Raw genomic sequence first — 20,967 nt, forward strand, 5'->3', positions numbered from 1 at the left:
GTTTAGGATTGTGTAGGTACTTTTTGGTAGGACCTTCCAAGCTTCTGTCAAGATGGGAAGATAGTGAATTCATTCGAATCAGCGTGGTATAACGGTAGTTTCTTGGGAATTTTAGAATACATGGAGAGTAAGAGATAACTTGCATTGATGCCAGCTCTTTATTGAATTCTTTCACCCTGAGGTATCACCGTCAATCCAAATTCAGACATGTAGTTAACCTAGGCTTTGTTTGAATGTATCTAACTCTCTGTACTTCCCTCCATTGACCCCCAAGAGCTGAACAGTGTGCCAATGCTTTTGTTCCCTTATGTTGGTTCAGTGTTTCTATGTAGATGTTACATGTCAAAAAGAGAAACGCAAAGACCCTACGTTTAAATACACTTAATTGTCATTCATAAATCATATTCTTTAAAGTTAAAGGGTATTTTGAACATTTGTTCCAGCAACGCCAAAGAAGAAAAAAAAAGCCCACACTCGACAGACGCCTGGTGCTAATGTACGATCTTGTAATTACCCCCGTTGGCAATCTCTAACTTGCCCTTTGAGACCATACCACTCAAAAATTCGCGCAACTCCTCATTGCTGAAGGGGAAACCACCAGGAACAGCTATCTTTAGCATCATGACAATACGATTCAGAGCCATTGGTCCTTGATTCGTGAGCATTCCCACAATGAACTGCCAATGCACATTCATTTTCTCCATGGCAGCTGCCTCGGCGGATTCTTTTGCAGCTGCGGCAGCCGCTGCTTCAGCCGCTGCAGCTGCGTTGGCCGTGTCGCCAGCTTCGCTGTCGGAGGCATCACTGAAGTCTCCGGCTGCGTGGCCATGTTGTTCCTCATCTTCTGTAGGGAGGATTTCCAACACGCGGAAGGTGTCGCGGTGAATTTCGGTGAGGATGCGCTTGCTGACCCAAAATAGACAGGCGCTGCGTATGAGGGCAGGTGTCATCTCGAGCACGTCGGCGAGTTCCGGGATTGTCTTTGTGGCGGGTTCATTTGAGTCAGACTGGAAGGCATATATTACAGTTGCTTGCCAGGTTGTCACTTCGTCTTTGAAGGTGTGGTTTTCTAACTCCAGCTCGACGGTGACCTGACCCAGGGCATTGCGCCACATGAGCTTGCGCGAATCCTTGCGCCTTTCAAAGCAGGTCGCGTACCGCTCTTGCAGTTTGATGATTTCATCGGGGACCTTGAATTCTTGCTCTTGGAACTCTGGCCAGAAGAAGCGTGATAGAATTTTGGCGTGGAGTTTTCCAACGCCTGCTTGCTTCCTATGTCCAGACAAAATCTGATCATTCCGCACGGTCAGGTCGAGACGTCGCGAGTCGGAGATATCCTTCAGCATCACCTCACATGCCTGTAGTGCCGAATCGCCGAATCGGACCTTCAAGAGTTCTAGTACTGTAATCTCTTGATCGTAGTTCTGGCGTTTTTGGATGAGGCGGTCCGCGAGAAGAGTCTGCATTTCCTTCACGAAGGTCTCCTTTGAGTCGAACAAGCTGACGAGACTGTCAATGACATCTACACTCCTCGACTTTTTATAGTCAGGGGCAGCATCAACTGGATCAGGCAACCAGTACAAATCGTCATAGTCTAGTTCGCTCCTATTGTTTTGCATGGAATGCTGGTGGACCTTATTTAGCTCTGCCGCTAGCTCTGCCAAGGTGTCGCCGGTAGTTGCCGGCGCGTCAGCTGTCGCGGGGTCCGCCAATAGACCACTAACAATCACCTTTACGGTGTCATCGCGGTCTCTCAAGTATCGCCGGATTGGGCGAGCGATTCGATCCAGCAGAACACCCTTGGGATCCAAGATATGGAATGCTCGAATGATCGAGATGTATACCTGCAAAATCTCGACTGTAGAAGCCCCGGGGTGCAACAATCGCTGGAGCAAGTTAATAGAAAAGAAATGCGTCACATACAATCGTGCTCCAGACGAGTTGCTTGTGAAACGTCGCAGGTCCTCTACTGCCCCGCTGCTTGCAGGCCAATCAACAACCACATCAAAGAGCTCGCTGACTCGAAGCTTTCCCAGCCGGGCAATACCCATCACTCGCCACTTTTCTACGTCGCGAAAGCTCACTTCCATCGCCCTGGATTGGGTTCCAGCGGGGTCAGAATGGATGATGGCTAGAACCTCCACAGCGAGCCGTGCGTAGATATTTTCGACCCATTGTTCCAGATGCTGAGGTGCGGTTGAGGGTGACTCCCACTCACCGGCGTACGCGGCACGAACGAAATCTCCCATCATGACGTTCATCACGTGGGCGAAGACCTTCTGGGCCTGGTCACCGCCAAGACCTACAAGCTGCAGGCCCTTGAGAAACGCCAAAAGTCGATCGCGTGCCACGGTCACACGGCCATCTTCGCCCTCGACCATCATGTGGGCTTGGGCTTCGGGTGATTCTTGCCTCCAATCTTTGTACGAGACAGAGTATGCCCGTTCCATCTCCGTTCCATCGAGACTCATTCTGTCCGCATCGAAATCCTCGTTCAGGGTATCAATGCCTAAGATAACCACAGCATTTTGAGTAAGCTCTCTAGCGAGAAGTGGTGAGATCCTTTTCCATGGTAGACTGTATTGAACCACCGTATGAAAGGCGCGCTGAAGTTGAGCTAGGAACGCTCCTCGGTGGGGAGGAGCTATCAACGTAAGCAGGTGGTGCGCAGCGGGAACGAGATAAATTTGATGCGCAAGCTGCAAGCAGTCCACGATTGTCCGGAGCAGACCTTCTCCCGGAGACTTTAACAGCTACATGACCGTTAGCACGTCCAGACTAACCAAATTCAAATGACACACAGCTTTCATACCTTAGATAGTCCTGTCCGGAAATTGACCAAAAAATGCCTCCGAATATCATTCCCATACCACTCAAACAACGTCCACGGAGAAGCTCGCATAAGATACTCCAGCGCCTCGGCCGTCTCCTTGGACGGAGGGCTGAGTCGGTTCCATTCTTTCAACGCTTGGCTTCCGTCGGTATTTCGGAAGTTGTAAAGCAACTCGAAGCCAAGATTGGGCACAGATAGAAACTCTTTCGCCGCCTGTAGCGCCTGGTTTAATGTGTCTTCCTCTGGGGATCCAGCGTCTGTCGATCCTCCAATCGTCGCGAATGAGGTTGATTGCGAGTCTACTTTGAAAGTTGAAGAGGAGTCGGTTGACTCTTGGAAAGATGCGACTGGTGTCTGCTCGTGTTGGAAATCCAAGGTCGACTTCGGCGGGTGGGCTTCGAGAGACGCGGGGGAGAAGACGGAGCCGCAAACGCGCCTACGTCCCACATTGAGGGGTACGGTTGAGAGCATTTTGATCAAGGGACATCGGACATCGTGAGATACAGCTCGCTATTAGTGTGTTTGGTTGCTACTTCGATCGTGGTCGATGGTTGCCCTCTGTTATGTTGCGACGGAGTTCAATGTTTAGATTAGAGGAAGGTCACGTGTGTGGTGTACTAAAGCTTCATCTCCACCTGTTTTGCTTACTTTCTTCTGTATTCTTTTGTACGGTGGATGGGTTGTTTAAAATCTTGTTAATGGATATATGTATATTCAGAGACAAGGACGATATTAAAATCCTGCCGAAATCAAAACCGAGCGCAAGCTTCTGTAAATTTCACCATCTACATAGTATAGGGTATCGATCCAAGACAAATAGACAAGAGGATATTGCGTATGTACGAATTCGAAATCCAAAATCAAGATCCAGATCCCAGCCAAAGCACACAAAAGGTCGAGACAGAGTCTATCTTCATAGACGCGTCCTACGCATTCGTTGAGAGGTCTGAGACCTGATGAGCATGCAGTGTGCAACCGTGTTCCACCAAAGCGCGTGTGGACATTTCAAAGTAAGATGTTGTATCCTTGAGTGCCAAATATCCCTCAAGACCGAGTATCGTCAACCTTCTCCCACTCGCTATCAGTGCTCCCATACCCAGACCCCTCAGCACCGGTGCTAGGCCGCTTCTTATGATCGCGCGCCGTGGGCAGCAACCCGGACGTTGCACTCCCGGTCGCGACAGCACTAGGCTTATCTGCTTTCTTGGTGACGAGAGCTTCAGTCTCTGTTTCGCTGTCGGCGCTTTCTCTTACAGGACTCTTCCGGCGCGTCTTCGCGTCGTCACCCTCTTGTTTTTCTTTCTCAGCCTCCTGCGCCTGTTGTGCAAGTCGCACCTCGGCGGCGAACCAGTTAATAGACCACCATAGTCCACCACTGATGATGGATAGGGCGACGAAGTGGAGGCTGTATGTGGCTAGGAGGAGGGCGAGGAAGATAAACTGGAGTGCGGCGAAGGTGACGTTGGTCGCGATCAAAAGCGTCGGGGTGGGTCCTGGGGTGAAGATGCTAGACCACAGGTCTCCCATGAAGGAAGCCATGATTTTCAAAATGAAGTTGGAAATCCGAAGGTTGCAGGGTGAGGGGGTTCGGGAACTGGAATCCGTGGGGGGAAAATGGTTACCGGAATCGACACCGCTCAGGTTAGGCTCTGCTCCACGTTAAAGTGGACGTGGGCAATGAATTCCGATGGAATTTATGGAGTTTTTAGGAATGTATCCCGTTATACCCCGTGAGGAAATCTACTCTTGGATATTATATGGATATTAACTAGATATTCTGCCTATTCTACCTACTCTACGGAGTATCGTGTTATTAATTCTGTCAGATGAAGAGATCAGGCCCTATGTCTTACACTATCACGGGATAGATCGGCTTATAGTCACTTGACTTTCCGAAATGCATGGCCGGCCCGAAAATGATAAGAGTTCGAATATACATTCGAATTTGGCAGGCTTCATCATTAAACCATCGTGTTCCCGAGTTTATATGCCTGTATCTGTTGAAACCAGATATGGGATATCTTAAGATATCCATATATACTCAGTAATAGACACAAATATAGGAAGGATAGGGGAAGCTCATATCAATATTGATGCAGTAGTGACAAGTACACTACTATGTCTCTCAGGGTTAAAGCAAAGCGGATATGTCCTCAAATGTTGCAGTACAATGTTGCAGGGATGAGCCTATCTTCCACCTATCCTATCCCAACCTGGTCAGGCGCAATAAAGTTGGCGTGGCTGAGAGCCTTATTTCTCAAAAGCCGAGTAATATAACAAGAGGAAGTTGAAACGTCCAAGATCTATGCCAATAGCCGCCACCAATTGACGGCACGATATTACGTCCCTTCTCCGTGTTTTCCCCACAATCGCAATAGTGCCGATCTTCCCCAAACCCGCTGCCGAACCGTCTACGACACCGTCATCAACCCCGACTTTGGATCCCGAGGCCTTGCCTCATTGGCTTTCCTAGCCGGGGACCCCATTCCTATATGCCCCGATTCACGGAGTGAACAAACCTTGTATACTACCCCGGCTAGGTAACTGGGGAAAATGGGTATAAATATCGGAGTTCCTTCGGGACACAGTTTTGAATAAAGCGTTTGCCGCTTCATATAATCTTGAGTTCTTCAACTCACCTCTTTAATAATCTCCATTCAAAATGGCTGATGACATCCCCGCTACGAAAGAACTATCCCATGATCCCGTGGTAGATGGCTTCTCTCACCATGCCGACAACATTGCCTCAGACCGTGAGCCTTATGGCCCACCCGGTCTGCGCGGTCTAGTAGCCAACCCATTCGTGGTTCTGTGTGCCGCATGCTCAACGCTAGGTGGTTTGCTTTTTGGTTATGACCAAGGTGTTGTGTCGGTGATTCTGGTCATGGACCAGTTCTTGGCGGAATTCCCGCGCATAGAAGAGAGTAACCCGGGCTCAGGCTTTGCGAAAGGACTGTTGACGGCGATGATTGAGTTAGGGGCTTTGATTGGTGCTCTCAATCAGGGCTGGATTGCGGATAAAATCTCGCGGCGATATTCGATTCTCGTCGCCGTTGCCATCTTCACTGTTGGCTCCGTGCTTCAAACTGCTGCCTATGGTTACCCCATGTTGACGGTAGCTCGGCTGATTGGTGGTATCGGAATCGGAATGTTATCTATGGTTGCACCATTGTACATCTCCGAAATCAGTATGTCTCCTCGGGGGGTTTTCTTTTTCACATTTGATAAAAATGCTTATTCCAATCTCTCTATTAGGTCCTCCCGAATGCCGTGGTACGCTCCTAGTTATGGAAGAATGGTGTATTGTCCTCGGCATTGTGATTGCCTTTTGGATCACCTATGGCACACAGTACATGGTCGGTGAATGGGCCTGGCGTCTCCCTTTCCTGCTCCAATTGATCCCAGGTTTTGTCCTTGCTGCCGGTGTATATGCTCTTCCGTTCTCGCCGCGTTGGCTGGCTTCAAAGGGTCGCGATGAGGAAGCTCTTGAGAGTCTTTGCAGGCTCCGTTCCCTACCAGCATCCGACAGACGTGTTCGCCAGGAACTTATGGATATCCAGGCTGAAGTGCGCTTCCACCAGCAAATGAACAGGGAAAATCATCCAGATTTACAAGGTGGTGGCACAAAGAACTCCATTCTTCAGGAGCTTTCATCGTGGGCCGACTGCTTCAAGAAGGGCTGCTGGCGTCGTACTCACATCGGTATCGGACTGGGATTCTTCCAACAGGTGAGTTCTTTCTAAGTAGGGATAACTAAAACATGCTAACCATATGGGTAGTTCATCGGTATCAACGCTCTTATTTACTACTCTCCCACCCTCTTTGCGACAATGGGTCTCGACACGAGCATGCAGCTCATCATGTCTGGCGTCCTCAATGTGGTACAGCTGGTGGGTGTCACCACTAGTATCTGGACCATGGACGTCGTCGGCCGTCGCAAGTTGCTTATGGCTGGCGCTATCCTCATGGCCATATCCCATATTATCATTGCTGCTTTAGTCGGGATTTTCTCTGCAGATTGGCCGTCCCACAAAGCAGAAGGGTGGACGAGTGTGGCCTTCCTACTATTCTACATGCTTGCCTTTGGGGCTACCTGGGGTCCTATCCCATGGGCTATGCCTTCTGGTACGTCTTCCTCCTTTTATTCTATTAACCAGACACCAATCTGACATATTTAGAAATCTTCCCTTCTTCCCTTCGTGCCAAGGGTGTTGCTCTTTCAACTTGCTCCAACTGGCTGAACAACTTCATCATTGTAAGTCTCTAGTCATCATTACTTGGTCGCAAATGTGTTAAACATATTACTTATTTCTGTAGGGTCTCATCACCCCACCTCTTGTCCAAGACACTGGTTACGGTGCTTATGTCTTCTTCGCCGTCTTTTGCATCCTCGCCGGAATGTGGACTTACTTTTTTGTGCCGGAAACCAAGGGCCGAACCCTCGAGCAGATGGACCATGTGTTCAAAGATAATTCTAGCGAAGAAGAAAAGGCCAAGAGGCGCGTGATCGAGAACGAGTTGATTCGTGCCCAGTATGAGAATGCGCACCGGGAGTTTGCATGAACCAATCTGTGAATAATATATCAATTGAGCACTAGCGCTCTGTCTCAGATACCTTTCGACTTAGCATAAACAAGGAAATACTACGATATTATGATTTATATGAGTGAAAAGCAAATAATCAGTCGCGTGGAGTTACAGCTTAGACTGAGGATTTTTACATTTAGCTGTCAAATATACCGTCTTGCAGAAGTTAGAATACCTTTTTAATGGCCCTACCCTACGGTAACAAGCACAGTGTGAAATATACTGTCTATCCAAGTAATTACTATGATAATTTACAGTATAGACAATCACATGGATGGCCAATTTTATGGCAGTAAACCAAAGCCCCAAGTGTCACGTTACCCCGCTTATATTCTTACAATTTACTGCCCAGGTGCAAGCTTATCCTAGAATTGATGCGCAATATCTTCTCCGAGGATCCTATCCACTCCGATCTCATTGACAAAACTGATCAGACGGCTTTGGGAGATAGACGGTTGGAGCTTCTGACCGAGAGGGGATCGCAAAAAGTCTCGAAAAACAAAGCCACAATCACAAAGTTTAGTAGCGCCGCAGAGGTGATCGATATTATTAAAACAGTCGTTGTCATCCCTCTCAGCAACATCGTATATACGGCATTGCCTTGGGCGGTGGTTGCTTCGTGTGTGGAAGTCAGCCTCTCTTCTGTTGCAATGCCTCATGAGTTGACCAGTGTCACTGCTTGATTAGATTCTGCTGGGTTCCGTGCACTCCATGAAAACAATTTACACGGGGATGAAAGGTCATCACTCGCATCAACTGGTACTCCGAAATGACCGATCAACTTCTGCAGTATGATAAACGGCCTCTAGAACAAGTTCGGAACATGCTCGAGGATGATCTGTGTGAGAGCTATCAAGCCCTTCTCTTTTACCAGATCAAAAGTGTCTGCTTCTACTACAAGCGTCAGTCTGGAGTATTTCATCTGCACCATTTTGAAATTCGATAATTGGCATGATGATCTTAAGAGTATTGCCGATCTGGAACAGCCATTCCAAGCGAAGATGACCCAATGTCGCATAGAATTATTGGCGAATACCGCTAATCAGTTCATGTCAGTTGGAAAGGGTGTGGTAAAGCTCAAGTACCACGATATCATGAGTTCCTTGTGTCTGATTGATCCACGATGTCAAATGCAGGAGATTGAAAACCGAAAAGATAAAGTCATCCGAGATGTCTACAAATGGTTTCTGAGTTGTAAAAAATATCAGGATTTCGCCAATTGGGAGATTTCGTCGGCATCTACATTTCTGTAGATCAATGGACTAGCGGGCACTGGAAAAACAATGCTGTTGATGGGGATTATCTATGAGCTCATGGCCCAAAATCCGAGTCCCGAAGCATCAGAGGTTTTATACTTCTTCTTCAATGGCAAGGACGACAATTTGAACCATGCTTCAGCCTTCATCCGATCCGTCATGTGGTTTCTACTCCAACAAAGACTAATGCTCGTACATCATTTGAGCGATAAATAGGATAATATGAACGACAAGTTATTTGAGGGTAGGTTTGCCTTCAATAAGTTATCTCCAATTTTCAAAAGCATGATACAGGATCCGGACTTAGGCCGGGTCGTCCTCATCGTCGATGGTCTAGACGAATGCAAAGATGATGACAGGGAACAACTCATCAAATTCTTCCAAGACTTGAGGTCCACGGCTCCGTTAATGAAGTGTATCCTATCAAGTCGGACCTTGGGAGAGATTGAGATCTCAATTGAATCTGCCATGAAAAAGACAGGCTACTATACGATCTTCAAATTGGATGATTGCTCCTTGAAGAATCCAATCAATATTTATATCAATCAGAAGCAGCTTGAACTAAAGGAGATCCATGAAGAATCCTTGGATGTGGAGACTGCAGGAAACCTCATCACGTAACTACGAGGACGAGCAAGCAACACATTTATCTGTTTCTTTGATTTGCCAAGAGCTCAGTAGAACGCATCCGTCTTATTGTAGCGACATCCTCCAATATGCTCCGGAGCAGCTGACAGAGAGAGCTCTATGACTTTTTGCTGCAGAGATTGGAAGATCCTAGACCGCAAATGAAAACCAGATTTTCAAACTGCAAAACTGTTCTCGCCCTCATTTCCCTCACCTGTCGTCCATTGAGCTTGGACAAAATCAATCTTCTCGCTCCCCTGCCGAAGCAAAACTCATTGGCTGTTGTTAGGGAATGTAGATAATTCTTAGCTGTCCAAGGAGATATCGTCTATCCAATCCACCAGTCAGCACAGGATTACATGAATGACAGGTTCTAGAAGCTCCGTGATGTGTCTCACGAAAAGGTACATCATGATGTTTACAGACTTTCTTTAGAAGGTATGAAGACCACTTTAAAGCGAAATATATACAACCTGAAGGGCCCAGGCGTGACAAGCGAAGAAATCCAACCCCCCAGCCCTGACCCCTTACGAGCGGTTAGATACTCTTGCAGCTATTGGGCTTATCATCTGAAGCAAAGTGGAACACTTTCAGAGCAAAGCAAAGCAGAAGAGAGCAAAGCAATCTATGCTTTCTTTGAGGAACACTTCCTTCCACTGGACTGAGACCATGAGCTTACTAAGGACACACTGTGAGCCTAATAAGCCTCCTACAGACCATTTTTGAGCTGAGATTTACAACCGTATTTTCGTCAGTGGTACTGGACCAGGTCATGTCATTTTCATTGAAATCGAAGCATAACCATTTTGCAGTCTACAATATCATATTTTATTCTCGGTTACTCTGAAATAAACCATCTTCAGTTGAAAAAAAGTGCTATTCCAAGGTTGACAGCAAATAACCTTAGTGCTAAGCTAAACAGCCATGGTATCTCGTGTACTCTGCCTTCAAACGCCGCAAATGATTCAGACTCCTTCGCGTATAAATGCAAACCGAAGGAAAATCACAAAACACCGTGGCGCGCCTTGAAAATGGATACCTTTTCATCATAAAATAAAATCTCCTGTAGCCGGTACCGAATCCTCGAAGTACCCTGTTCTTCGGGTTCGGTATCGTAGTCATCCGGGTCACTGGAAAGGAGGTCTGTGTCAGCTGCCCCCGAAGCATCGTCGGATTCATCACTGTCTTCTTCAGACTCGTGAATGGGGTTGGCCCACCCTTCATCCTCATCTTCACTATGCGTTGGGGAATGATCAATTGCAGGGTTGTCATCGAAATCTAGTGGGTTATCGTCATGTCTTGCTTCAAGGATTTGGTAGCATTTGATGTGGAGACCAATGTAGGCAATCTTCAGATCTGGACGTATGCTGACGATGTCCAAAACCTGTAGAGCAAGCTCTTTCAACTCGCGGTGAACGCTATGATGAATGTGTGGTAGATACAAAGCACGAAGCTGGGGCATATTCGGCAATCTCTGGAGGAAGAAATGCTGTGGGATCATCATTAGTACAAGCCCCCGAGATCTGGTGGAGATATTCAAGGCTGAAGGTCGTGCTCTTACCCAATCTCGATAATGCATCGCCATCCCCAGCTCTTTCAACTGCGGCATCTTTCCACTCGTGACAAATGATACCATCTCGTGGTTAAACATCCACTTGTGCCATCGTGTGTTTGAATATCCGGTGCCAATAATACGGTCAGTGGCGTCAATCAACACCTTTCGCAGACTCTGCCTATGCTTTCGCAAAATGTGCCTATAGATAGCGTCGATCTGAACAGCTGATTCGTGGCCTGGGGCTTCATGCAGATAAACACTCTCCAAGGTATTCGGAGCCAGCGCATCCTTGATAAACAGTATAAGATAAGGCGAAACAGTGTCCGTGCGAATATGTTTCAGGTTCAGTGAGTATTCAACTGAGCTGGCGCTTGCTCGACGCTCTGAATCTTGTGGACGCTTTGTTGGCATCGCAGGAGGGGCATATTTCCGACGGAGAGCCCTCCAAAGTTTTTCATGATCCTCACATCGCATGATGGTGAGAGTAGTCAATCCAGTCCAGTCAACAGCCGGCAGCAATGTTGCCACAGAAAGAGGGACGCGCTCCAGCTCAAGTACTTTGAGATAAAGCATGTCACTGTCAGGTTGATGGGAAGGCAGCGGTAATGGGGCACTCCGATTGTGCAAACCAGAGCTTGGTGCGGACTTTTTATCCTTGGTAGTGCTGGGAGGCTGCTGCTCACCATTTGCAGTCAATGGAGTTGCGTTTTCTGTAGCATCTGGTGCATTGTTTATTGAACCTTCAAATGGCATCGGCTTCTCTTCATGGGAGGGGCTTATTGTATTGTCCTGCTTTTTGTCAAGATTCCGCCGTGCCAAGATGCCAAGTACACCATCAGCCCTAGGCCAACTCGTTGAGCCATCAGAATTCTTCCCACACAGCAGCCATGTACTCATGTGGGCCTTTTCGGCAATACCAATTCGGAGTTCAGACAGACGGCGACGTGACCGCTCAATGAGAAGTGCCAGCTCCTCTACATAAGCGGGTTCATCTATGTCAAGAACAGCCACGCTCTTGAGTGGAGGCAGTACCGACAAGGAAGGATGTTCCACATGTTTGTATTTCTGGAAAAGCCTCGTTGCCGCTGCCGACGGACTGCGTAAAGCATTCTCCGAATTATCATGCCAGCGCACCCAGATGCGCTCCAGGCGACAATCGTGCCCAGGCCGATCTGCCAACGACGCAAGCGCCAGCCAAATTTCACGGACCACTCCAGTCGGCATGTCCCAAACAAAGGCTTCGAGGTTCACCATCCGTGCAACTGCTAAGGCAACCAACGTCCCTAGCATCTTACCCACTTCTTTTGTCACCGAGTATTCTTGTACCCAGCTGAGAGGACCATTTCCAATGGAGAACGTGCGGGTATACTGGGCATAATGATTGCCTCGTCGCGACCGGAATCGAAGTCCGTTGTCGCCAGGGTCCGAGACCGGCTGATGATGAGGGTTATCGCAACCACAATTCACACAGCTATTTTGGGCTTGGCCAGATGGAAACAGCGGCATCCGATTAAATACATCCTCGCCCATGACCAACGTAGAAAGACCATAAGACAGGGCATCCACCCCCGAGTAGTCATCCGTTGATGGGTTTAGCGACTCGGGCCAGACGATGTCGAAACGGGAGTACATATGCGGGATAGCTAGGGAATGCAGAGCAGAGCATGTAAGAGCGAGCGAGGTCAGGTCAGTCGTGTGGGTCACCTATTGTACACCAAACTGTAAGCTAACTATTCACGACCTGCGGGGGAGACTTGTGTGCGTTACCTCTTTGATGATCTCTTTCAAAATATCTAAAGGTAAATCCAACAACTGCAGAGGGTTGGCCATTTCCAGTTCTTGGGGGGTTTGATTTGGTCCTTCTGTGCGGGGAGTTGTTGGAGTCGCGTCCTGTTCGGAGGATCGATTCAACTCTTGCTCCAAGCGCAACTTCCCCAAATCCAGCGTTAGATCTTGCTTGGCAACGCCGTCAAGCTCCCTTGAAGTAGTGCTTGGGCTGGAATTAAAGTCCTCTTCATCCGATGACAAGGCGGGATCGGCGTTGGGCTTATCAGCCCAATCCAAGCTGGCGCCTGCCATTAGAGAGTGGGGATTCCTGAAAGACCGGGGTAATAAAGCACGATATGTCAGTAGCTAATAACATCTCCAGCTAGAAGCTGAAGAGAATAACACCCCGGCAGTTCCTTTGTTCAAATTTATTTTTGAATAAAGACAACCACAGATGATAATGAAGGAAATTTGGGGTAGCCACCAAGCCTAGAGCTCCCGGGTTGATCATCTGGGTTATTATGTCAGCATATGTCTGCACCTGTCCACGGGTGGACCACCGGGGCTGGATCAGGACAAGGATAAATGAAATGTATTGACTAGATTTAACTACATACATTAGCTACATTAGCTATCAGTGTATAACCATGTTGGCTATATATAGGTATCTACTTGTCAAAAAAAAACCAACACTGTTCATACATAGTAGTTGACCAGTTGTTTTATGTTACGACTTCAAATGTACATGTACATATTGGTGACAGTGAAGACTGAGATAACGAAAAGGAAGTTGGATTTTGTTTTTTTCTAACTGCAGAAAATAAAATGGAAACAATTTTCTTTTTGTCAAAGACAACAGTATCATCAAAGTAGTCAGTCTGTAGCCACTTACGAGAGGTCTAGTCACCACCAACTCGTCCGATTCTTCCCAAATTAATTGCAGCGCTAACACAGGCCAGGTGGCTAAAGGCTTGTGGGGCATTGCCCATCTGCTCGCCAGAAATGGCCACTTCTTCAGAAAACATGCCCAGGTGATTTGCGTAGGACAGGATATTATCGAAGTGCGAAAGCGCAAGTTTCCAGATATTTGGAATAGGCACATCGTATTTGGCAGCCTGAATTTGAAATTTCAAGTCAGCATATTTCAATATTTCATTACATAGTAGTATCAAACTTACACGAGCCATGGCTTCCACAAGCCAGAAGGTTACCATGATGAAAGCACCCTCGCCTCCTGCCATACCTGTGCGACACATCAGCATTCTAGTTTAATATTTTAGGAACACAGGATACACCTACCATCATTGGCTTTTTCGTGGTCATATCGGAACACCATCTTAGCGCTGCATAAACCCTCCTTCTCGGGGCTTTGCAAAATCCTCTGTAGCGTGCTGATGAATCGCGGATCATTGGGTGCAACGAAGAAGACCAAGGGTGCAATCAAGATGGAAGCATCCAGGACCTCGGGACTCTCATAACTCTGGGAGAAATGGCCACGCTCTTCGTTATACCCTTTGGTCATGATTTCGTCGTACATCTCGTCACGGACCCTGATCCATTCAAACCGATCCGGGCATGGCAGGCTAGCACGCTTCTCAGCAAGGCGGACACCACGATCCAGGGCCACCCACATCATGATCTTTGAATAGATAAAGTTTTGGATCTGACCACGCGATTCCCAAATGGACATGTCCTTCCGGTTTCGAACACCGAGGACGTAGTTGATCATACGCCGGATAGAGTTCCATTGGTCGTAGGTGATCGGGTTTCCGTGCTTGTTGTACAGGTAGATACTGTCCAACAATTCACCGTAGATATCTAGCTGCGTGTGGAAGACGGCAGCATTGCCAATGCGAACAGGCTTGCTACCTTTGTACCCATCGAGGTGGGTCAGTTCCACCTCGGGAATATCGTACTCGCCCCGAATAGTGAACATCAGCGGCAAGAAGGGTCTCTTGTTGTTGGGATCAAGGTCTTGAGAAGCATGTGGGAAGACCCGCTCAAAGATGAAGTTGACATACGCTTCCGCTTCTTGGCTGTAGCCCATCTTGAGAAAGACATACAGTGTGAAGGCTGTGTCACGTACCCAGGAATATCGATAGTCCCAGTTCCTAGACCCTCCCACATTTTCGGGGAGGGAGAAGGTGGGCGCCGCGATAATTGCACCCGTCGGTTTGTAGGTCAACAGCTTCAGAATGAGGAGACTGCGCTCGACGGTCTCCCGGTAATGACCACGGAAGGAACACTTGCGTGTCCAATCGGTCCAATAGTCGGAAGTTTCCTCCTCCATTTTCAAGAGGTAGGCTGACATGGTGGCCGAGCTGGGGACAGCCTTCTCGGGGCTATGCAACACCAGATGGATGGTCTGACCCTCCGACAGACGGATCCATGCCACCAATCCGCGGCCACGGAGGCCCTCTCGTTCTTCCAGTTTCAAAGATGCCGAGGGGAAACCAAGCTTATCTGGCTCCCGTGAATCGGCAAATATCTCGAGTTGCAACCGCTCTGACTCACTCTCGAAGTGGACAGTCTGCAGCCGGTGCATGGACATGTCATCTTCCAGCTTTGCACGGGTGTTGTGAGACTCTCGCGCATAATTAAAGGCCGGGAACACCTCCACTTGCAACTCCATCGAGCCACGGCTGCACTCTAGCTTTCTGATCAGGCCAGAGTGCTGCAGTCCTGACTTGAAGCGATTGGTCCCCGGTTCATTACAAGGACAGTATCCGGACAACAACCGAGACGACTGTGCGCCCTTTTTAGGTGTGACAGGAAAGTAGTCCAACAATGTTGCGACGCCATCCTCGTTGGTCCACCTGGTTTCAAGCAGGTTCGAGTATGGAAGATACCTCTGCTTGCTGTGGGCATCTACCACCGTCTTGTAGGGCTGCACGGAGAAGAACCCTCCTTTCTTGTCGTCCAGCAGGCGACAGAAAACGGTAGGAGAGTCAAAGACTGGCCAGCACATGTAATCCAAACTACCGGCCTTGCTGATCAGGGCACAGGTATGCATGTCCCCAATCAAGCCATAGTCCTCGATTGCATTGTACGCAGGTTCACCCATGATGACAACGTGTGCAAATTATCTAGAGGAATCCGATGCAAGTACAGAATACCGATGAAGGTTGTTTGAAGATCAAATGGTGTTTTGTAACATCAACGCAAAGAAGATGGAAGAGGAGGAGAAAGGAGGGAAATGAAGGCAGGGAAGTAGGTGCAATGCCTCCATTGTCACTTATCATCCGCATCCTCCGAATATATTATAGCCGGAACTTGTGGGAGACACCACGACATGATGATGATAATGGATCTGAGGTCATGGCTATGCCGGGTGGGTTTAGGGCTTCTTCATGGCAGATAAAGATGAGCTCTACCGAGACAGATTGTCATTGCTTTTGAAGAAAGACTCATATTGACAGTGAAACTCCTTTGCTGTCAACAAGCCGTGTTCAATCTAAGGTCACCAAGGCAAATGAAATGATTAAGGAGGTCGGCTTTTATTCACAACTTCAAATTGAGGCCGGAGGTTTCAGTCCGCCAATGGGAATTGACGCCCAAGAACGCCTCTCAGATCCCTCAAACCATTCAAATCTCCTATGGGAAGTATAAAAGATCGAAATATTGTTGTTGTTTTTTCCCCCTTGACCCCGGATCGACCGGATAGTGGGGATATAAAATGTGTATCCAATGAGAGGAAGTTGTGAAGAAAGAAAGGAGAGACTTGAAATGAATATCACCGCCCTTTAATTCCAAGTTTTGCCATATTCATCTGGAATACCTGTCTCTCATTTGCATTCCTTTTTTTTCTTCTTTCTTTTATTTGCTTTCTTTCCTCATTCCCCTCTTTATTTGTCAGCATATTTCCGCCTTGCCCAACCTTGGAAGTGCAACTCCCGAGGCTTTTTGCCCTCGTGCTCGTGCGACACGCTTATTCCCGTCGACGTTAATGGAGAAACATCTCAGTTCCGATCTTTTTATCTTTATCTCTTAACTGTCCCATTTATTAGGATGGGGCTCTCCGCCGGCGCCCATCACCGTCGGCGAAGCTCCATGCTTGCCGGGACAGGGCGAGCCTCACAACCGGTTTTGACAGAGCGCAGAGATGACCCACTCTGGTCGCATGGAGATGGAGGAAATCATAAACGTGAAGAAGAACCTTTGACCGCAGAAGACCCCGATGCGTCCGATAACCTATCCGCTTCAGAGACGTTGGAGCTGGACCCGATGAGTTCGGATGATGACCAATATGACGAGGAAACTGGACTCACAACACATCAAAAACGTCAACGACGTCGACGGCGAAAGCAGCGCCGCAGGTTGGATGCCCGAATCGCAGATGTCAAGGGCCAGAGTTCTATTCGCGAGATTCTGTCAGACAGAAAGATTGTCCAGAACCTGCTAATCAATGGCGGGCTGATCTTGCTGTGGTATCTGTTCTCGCTGTCCATTTCAATAGTGAGTGATTCTTTGAAGTGTTCCAAGTCGCAAAGGAACTAACAATTGTCGTCTTTGCAGTACAACAAATGGATGTTCTCCGAGAACGATGTCGTCTTTCCTTTCCCTCTTTTCACAACAAGCTTACACATGGCTGTCCAATTCTCTTTATCCGCTATGATACTCTGGATATTTCCATCGCTCCGTCCGAAACAATCGACAGGGTCCGCAACTACATCTCCCATCGATGGCCCCGAGCAACCGCAACCCCTCGTGTCCAAATTATTCTACTTCACTCGCCTTGTTCCGTGTGGTGCAGCAACGTCTCTTGATGTTGGTCTTGGAAATATGTCCTTGAAGTTCATTTCTCTTACTTTCTTGACCATGTGCAAATCGTCTGCACTTGCCTTCGTCCTTTTATTTGCCTTCCTTTTCCGACTCGAGACACCTTCGATGAAATTAATCATCATCATTGCCACAATGACCATAGGTGTCGTGATGATGGTCGCTGGAGAGACGGCTTTCAACGCACTTGGCTTCGCACTCGTCATTGCGTCTGCATTCTTTTCGGGCTTCCGATGGGGTCTGACACAAATTCTCTTGCTTCGCCATCCAGCTACTTCAAATCCATTCTCAACCCTCTTTCTCCTTACTCCTATCATGTTCCTTTCGCTTATCACCATTGCGCTAGGTATCGAAGGTCCTCATGAGATTTACCAAGGATACCTTGCGCTCGCTAGCAAACATGGGGACCTATTTGGCTCCTTCCTTTTGATTTTCCCTGGAGTACTTGCATTCTGCATGATTTCCTCTGAGTTTGCGCTTTTGAAGCGCTCCTCGGTTGTCACATTGAGTATCTGCGGTATCTTCAAGGAGGTAGTGACAATCAGTGCCGCGGGTATTATCTTCCACGATAAGCTCACAACGGTCAATGTGACCGGTTTGGTCGTCACTATCAGCAGCATTGCAGCGTACAACTACATGAAGATTGTAGGGATGCGCAGCGAGCTACCGGAAGATGATTCATCGAGTCGCGAGTCAACTCCTGCATCTGAAACCGACGAAGGTGAGCATAGCAGTGGCGATCCGGGAGATTATCGCCGAATCGCCCATCAAGACTCTAGCATCATTAGCCCTGCGCCGGGTGGTTACATCAACGATGATCACCAATCATCATCAGCCAGTGACCAACAGCGCTCATTCCGTGTGCGCGCTAGTGGCGCCAGGCGCGGTCTCTCAATCTCGACTTCTACAATTCTAGAAGATGATGGACCCGCTTCTCCTCTTAGATCAGCACCTGCGACTATCACTACAATGGCCGAGGCAGGGTTCCCTCACTTACATGCCCCTGATCACGAAGCGTCGCCAGTGCAATCGAGCTCATCTGTTTCGCCCATTCGGAACCAAAATTTCACTCACTAGCATTTCACTCTTTCTTAACTACTCCTCTCTTATCTTGATCTACCTATATTGCACATACATGTGGTTATCTTTTACGTCACCTGTCTCTTTGATGTTGGAAGGTCTGTGACCTACTCGAAGAGAACCTGGTGTGGCTCTTGGAATCCCATGTCTACTCTCACAGATATAAATTGGTCGAACTTTGGATTGACCAAACTACAATTTCTTATTTCTGTTTGCATGAAGGGGGTTGTTTGGATTTTGGCTTTGGCTTGACTGATACCATCAATTGAATCTCCTACTTTCAACACCTATAGAAGGATTACGTTTTACATCTATGCTAGTATTTCGAGACACCTCAAGTGTCGTAATAATTTTGTTCTTCATTTAGTCCGAAGAATGACGCAGAAAGTAGACAGAAACCGCAAGCATTCCCCATCGCATTGGCAACCCTCTATTCTGAGATCAAGAATACACGATTACTCCTTCGTAGCGCCACTCTTCATCATGTCCATAAGACTCTTCTGTCCCTTGGCCTTTCCCGCCCCCTTCGCTTTCTTTTTCTCATCTGCCTCGAGCTTACGATCATACTGATCCTGGTGTTTCTCGCGCTCCGCACGACCTTCCTCCGAAAACCGAGCCTCAAGAGCCTTGAACTCTTCACCCTCAGGATCCATGCCAATCAACGACTCGAGTAGTTTGATCTCACCTGCCCACACACTTGGATCGGGAACAGCAGCGGCACCCGCACCAGCAGGTCTCTTGGGGCCCTTCTTTGTCGGTTTATTCTTCCCAGTGTCACTCTCACTGCCATCATCTGCTTCGTCTCCATTGGCTGCATTCTTTCCCGGAACACGGTCAATAGGCGTCTCAAGGACCATAGGGAGCCCTTCAAATCGCGGCTCGTTCATGACATTGTGGAACGCGCGCAGGCCGAGGAACCCCGTGCCAATATTGGCGTGTAGGTCGCGCTTGCTTCCACGCGGTGCCTTTGAGTCATTGAGGTGCAGAGCTCGGAGAAATTTGATTCCTATTAGCTCGTCAAATTCGGCGAGGAAGGCTTTGAATCCGTCTGGGGATGTCAGATCATAGCCGGCTGCAAAGCTGTGGCAGGTGTCGACGCAGATGCCGATGCGGGAGTGGTGCTCTTCCGGGATTAGAGCTAGCAAGTCGCGGAATTCGGACAGTGCGCCGCCGATTGTGTTGCCATGACCGCACATTGTCTCGAGAACTGGAACTACGGTCTTCGTTTCGGTAATAGCCTGTGTTAGCATCTCTGCCAGGCGGGCAAGTGCTTCGGGCAGAGGTGTCTGATTGGTACTTCCGGGGCTTTGGTGTGTTAGTATGGGCTGAGATGGTTGGCAGGCGGTCAACTCACTGGAAGTTGTAAAGTGTAATTCCAAGTGCCTCGCACCGACGTAGATCATCCAGGAAGGAGGTGTATGCTTGCTTGGCTTTGGCTTTATCGTTTTGGGCCAGATTGACAAGGTATGAACCATGAGGAAGAATGTGCCTGGTAGTGGATGTCAGTGATTCATACGTGTCAACCCAGTTGGGGAGATTCACTTGGATGCATCATAACCCTTTTCTGCGCAAAGTTTACGGAATTCATCGCGATGTTCGTCCTGCAGAGCTGGGTTCTCCCATTTACGCTGCGACTTCAAGAACAAGGCGATTGCATTTCCTCTAATTGCATGATTAGACTTAATTTCAAACTTTGATGTAAGACCTTATAACTCACCCAATATTCTCGCTATTATGTATGGAATTAAAAACACCTGCTCGATACGCATCGGGGTTATTATTGAATTGACACGATAGATGTTGAGAACACTGACCTTTTGCAGCACTGACGTGAGCACCAACAAACATACGCAGACCCTTAGTCCGCAGTGCCAAAGGCATTCTCTCAAGCTCTTGGTCTTTCTTAGACTTTCTCACCTTTTTAGGTTTGACGTCGTCAGACTCCTTCTTAACTGGAGCCTTCTTTTTCTTATCCTTGGCAGTATCAGCCGGAGGTGTCTTGTCGGCCTCTTTTTTCACTGCAGGAGTAAATTCTTCAGACTCCGACTCTGAGCCTTCTGGAGAAGAGAGTTCTTTCAAATTTGTAGTGGATTTCTGTCGTTTGGATCGTCTGGGTGGCGAGAGCTCAGATGTCCCATTGCTGAGGTTCCGTTTATGGTTGACCTTCGATCCAGAGTCTTCGCACGCTGGCGACTCTGGTTCTCGGCAACACATAGCACTGAAAATATCACACTGTAAAGCCTCTTGACCTAAGTGGGTAACCTTGATCGAAGACCCGAAGAAGTTGATAATGCCAAGCCTCGTGGATCAAGATAGGACCCTACACGCTCTAAAAACTCCAAACGACCGAAATACAGATGAAGGGTCTGATTGTAAAGCAAATTGAGCTTGTAGAATAGCTTAACTCAGAATGCTTATTCTATGCTCCGATGCTGTCAGAGTAGAGTATAACCCAAGGAGCCTAAGGAAAAAGTATCACGTGA

At 48.0% G+C, this 20,967-nt stretch overlaps 8 protein-coding genes across 8 annotated transcripts; 3 read left to right on the top strand and 5 right to left on the bottom strand.

The window, feature by feature from the left end:
- Positions 1–491: 491 nt before the first annotated feature.
- On the bottom strand, positions 492–3,304 carry PGRI_066710 (anaphase promoting complex subunit 2; the record flags this gene model as incomplete). Its single annotated transcript, XM_040794385.1, has 2 exons — positions 492–2,753; positions 2,813–3,304. 2 exons carry the CDS (start codon positions 3,302–3,304, stop codon positions 492–494), a joined length of 2,754 nt encoding a protein of 917 aa, XP_040649635.1.
- Positions 3,305–3,877: 573 nt separating this feature from the next.
- On the bottom strand, positions 3,878–4,372 carry PGRI_066720 (V-type ATPase assembly factor PKR1; the record flags this gene model as incomplete). The annotated part of the gene is made up of 1 exon (XM_040794386.1): positions 3,878–4,372. The coding sequence occupies one exon, from the start codon at positions 4,370–4,372 to the stop codon at positions 3,878–3,880; it is 495 nt and encodes a 164-aa protein (XP_040649636.1).
- A 1,123-nt stretch (positions 4,373–5,495) lies between these two features.
- Positions 5,496–7,396, top strand: PGRI_066730 (sugar porter family MFS transporter; the record flags this gene model as incomplete). The annotated part of the gene is made up of 5 exons (XM_040794387.1): positions 5,496–6,021; positions 6,089–6,561; positions 6,613–6,958; positions 7,012–7,088; positions 7,151–7,396. 5 exons carry the CDS (start codon positions 5,496–5,498, stop codon positions 7,394–7,396), a joined length of 1,668 nt encoding a protein of 555 aa, XP_040649637.1.
- Positions 7,397–8,961: 1,565 nt separating this feature from the next.
- Positions 8,962–9,297, top strand: PGRI_066740 (uncharacterized protein; the record flags this gene model as incomplete). Its single annotated transcript, XM_040794388.1, has 1 exon — positions 8,962–9,297. One exon carries the CDS (start codon positions 8,962–8,964, stop codon positions 9,295–9,297), a length of 336 nt encoding a protein of 111 aa, XP_040649638.1.
- A 1,009-nt stretch (positions 9,298–10,306) lies between these two features.
- PGRI_066750 (uncharacterized protein) lies at positions 10,307–12,937 on the bottom strand (the record flags this gene model as incomplete). The annotated part of the gene is made up of 3 exons (XM_040794389.1): positions 10,307–10,792; positions 10,865–12,562; positions 12,626–12,937. The coding sequence occupies 3 exons, from the start codon at positions 12,935–12,937 to the stop codon at positions 10,307–10,309; spliced, it is 2,496 nt and encodes an 831-aa protein (XP_040649639.1).
- Positions 12,938–13,524: 587 nt separating this feature from the next.
- On the bottom strand, positions 13,525–15,689 carry PGRI_066760 (glycoside hydrolase family 15 protein; the record flags this gene model as incomplete). Its single annotated transcript, XM_040794390.1, has 3 exons — positions 13,525–13,740; positions 13,804–13,868; positions 13,925–15,689. 3 exons carry the CDS (start codon positions 15,687–15,689, stop codon positions 13,525–13,527), a joined length of 2,046 nt encoding a protein of 681 aa, XP_040649640.1.
- A 944-nt stretch (positions 15,690–16,633) lies between these two features.
- Positions 16,634–18,481, top strand: PGRI_066770 (putative nucleotide-sugar transporter; the record flags this gene model as incomplete). The annotated part of the gene is made up of 2 exons (XM_040794391.1): positions 16,634–17,080; positions 17,141–18,481. 2 exons carry the CDS (start codon positions 16,634–16,636, stop codon positions 18,479–18,481), a joined length of 1,788 nt encoding a protein of 595 aa, XP_040649641.1.
- A 458-nt stretch (positions 18,482–18,939) lies between these two features.
- Positions 18,940–20,698, bottom strand: PGRI_066780 (DNA-(apurinic or apyrimidinic site) lyase APN1; the record flags this gene model as incomplete). Its single annotated transcript, XM_040794392.1, has 4 exons — positions 18,940–19,789; positions 19,839–19,973; positions 20,027–20,146; positions 20,202–20,698. 4 exons carry the CDS (start codon positions 20,696–20,698, stop codon positions 18,940–18,942), a joined length of 1,602 nt encoding a protein of 533 aa, XP_040649642.1.
- Positions 20,699–20,967: the final 269 nt, after the last annotated feature.

The sequence above is a fragment of the Penicillium griseofulvum genome (genome assembly GCF_001561935.1).
Source record: "Penicillium griseofulvum strain PG3 chromosome Unknown contig_91, whole genome shotgun sequence".
Classification (NCBI taxonomy): Eukaryota; Fungi; Ascomycota; class Eurotiomycetes; order Eurotiales; family Aspergillaceae; genus Penicillium; species Penicillium griseofulvum.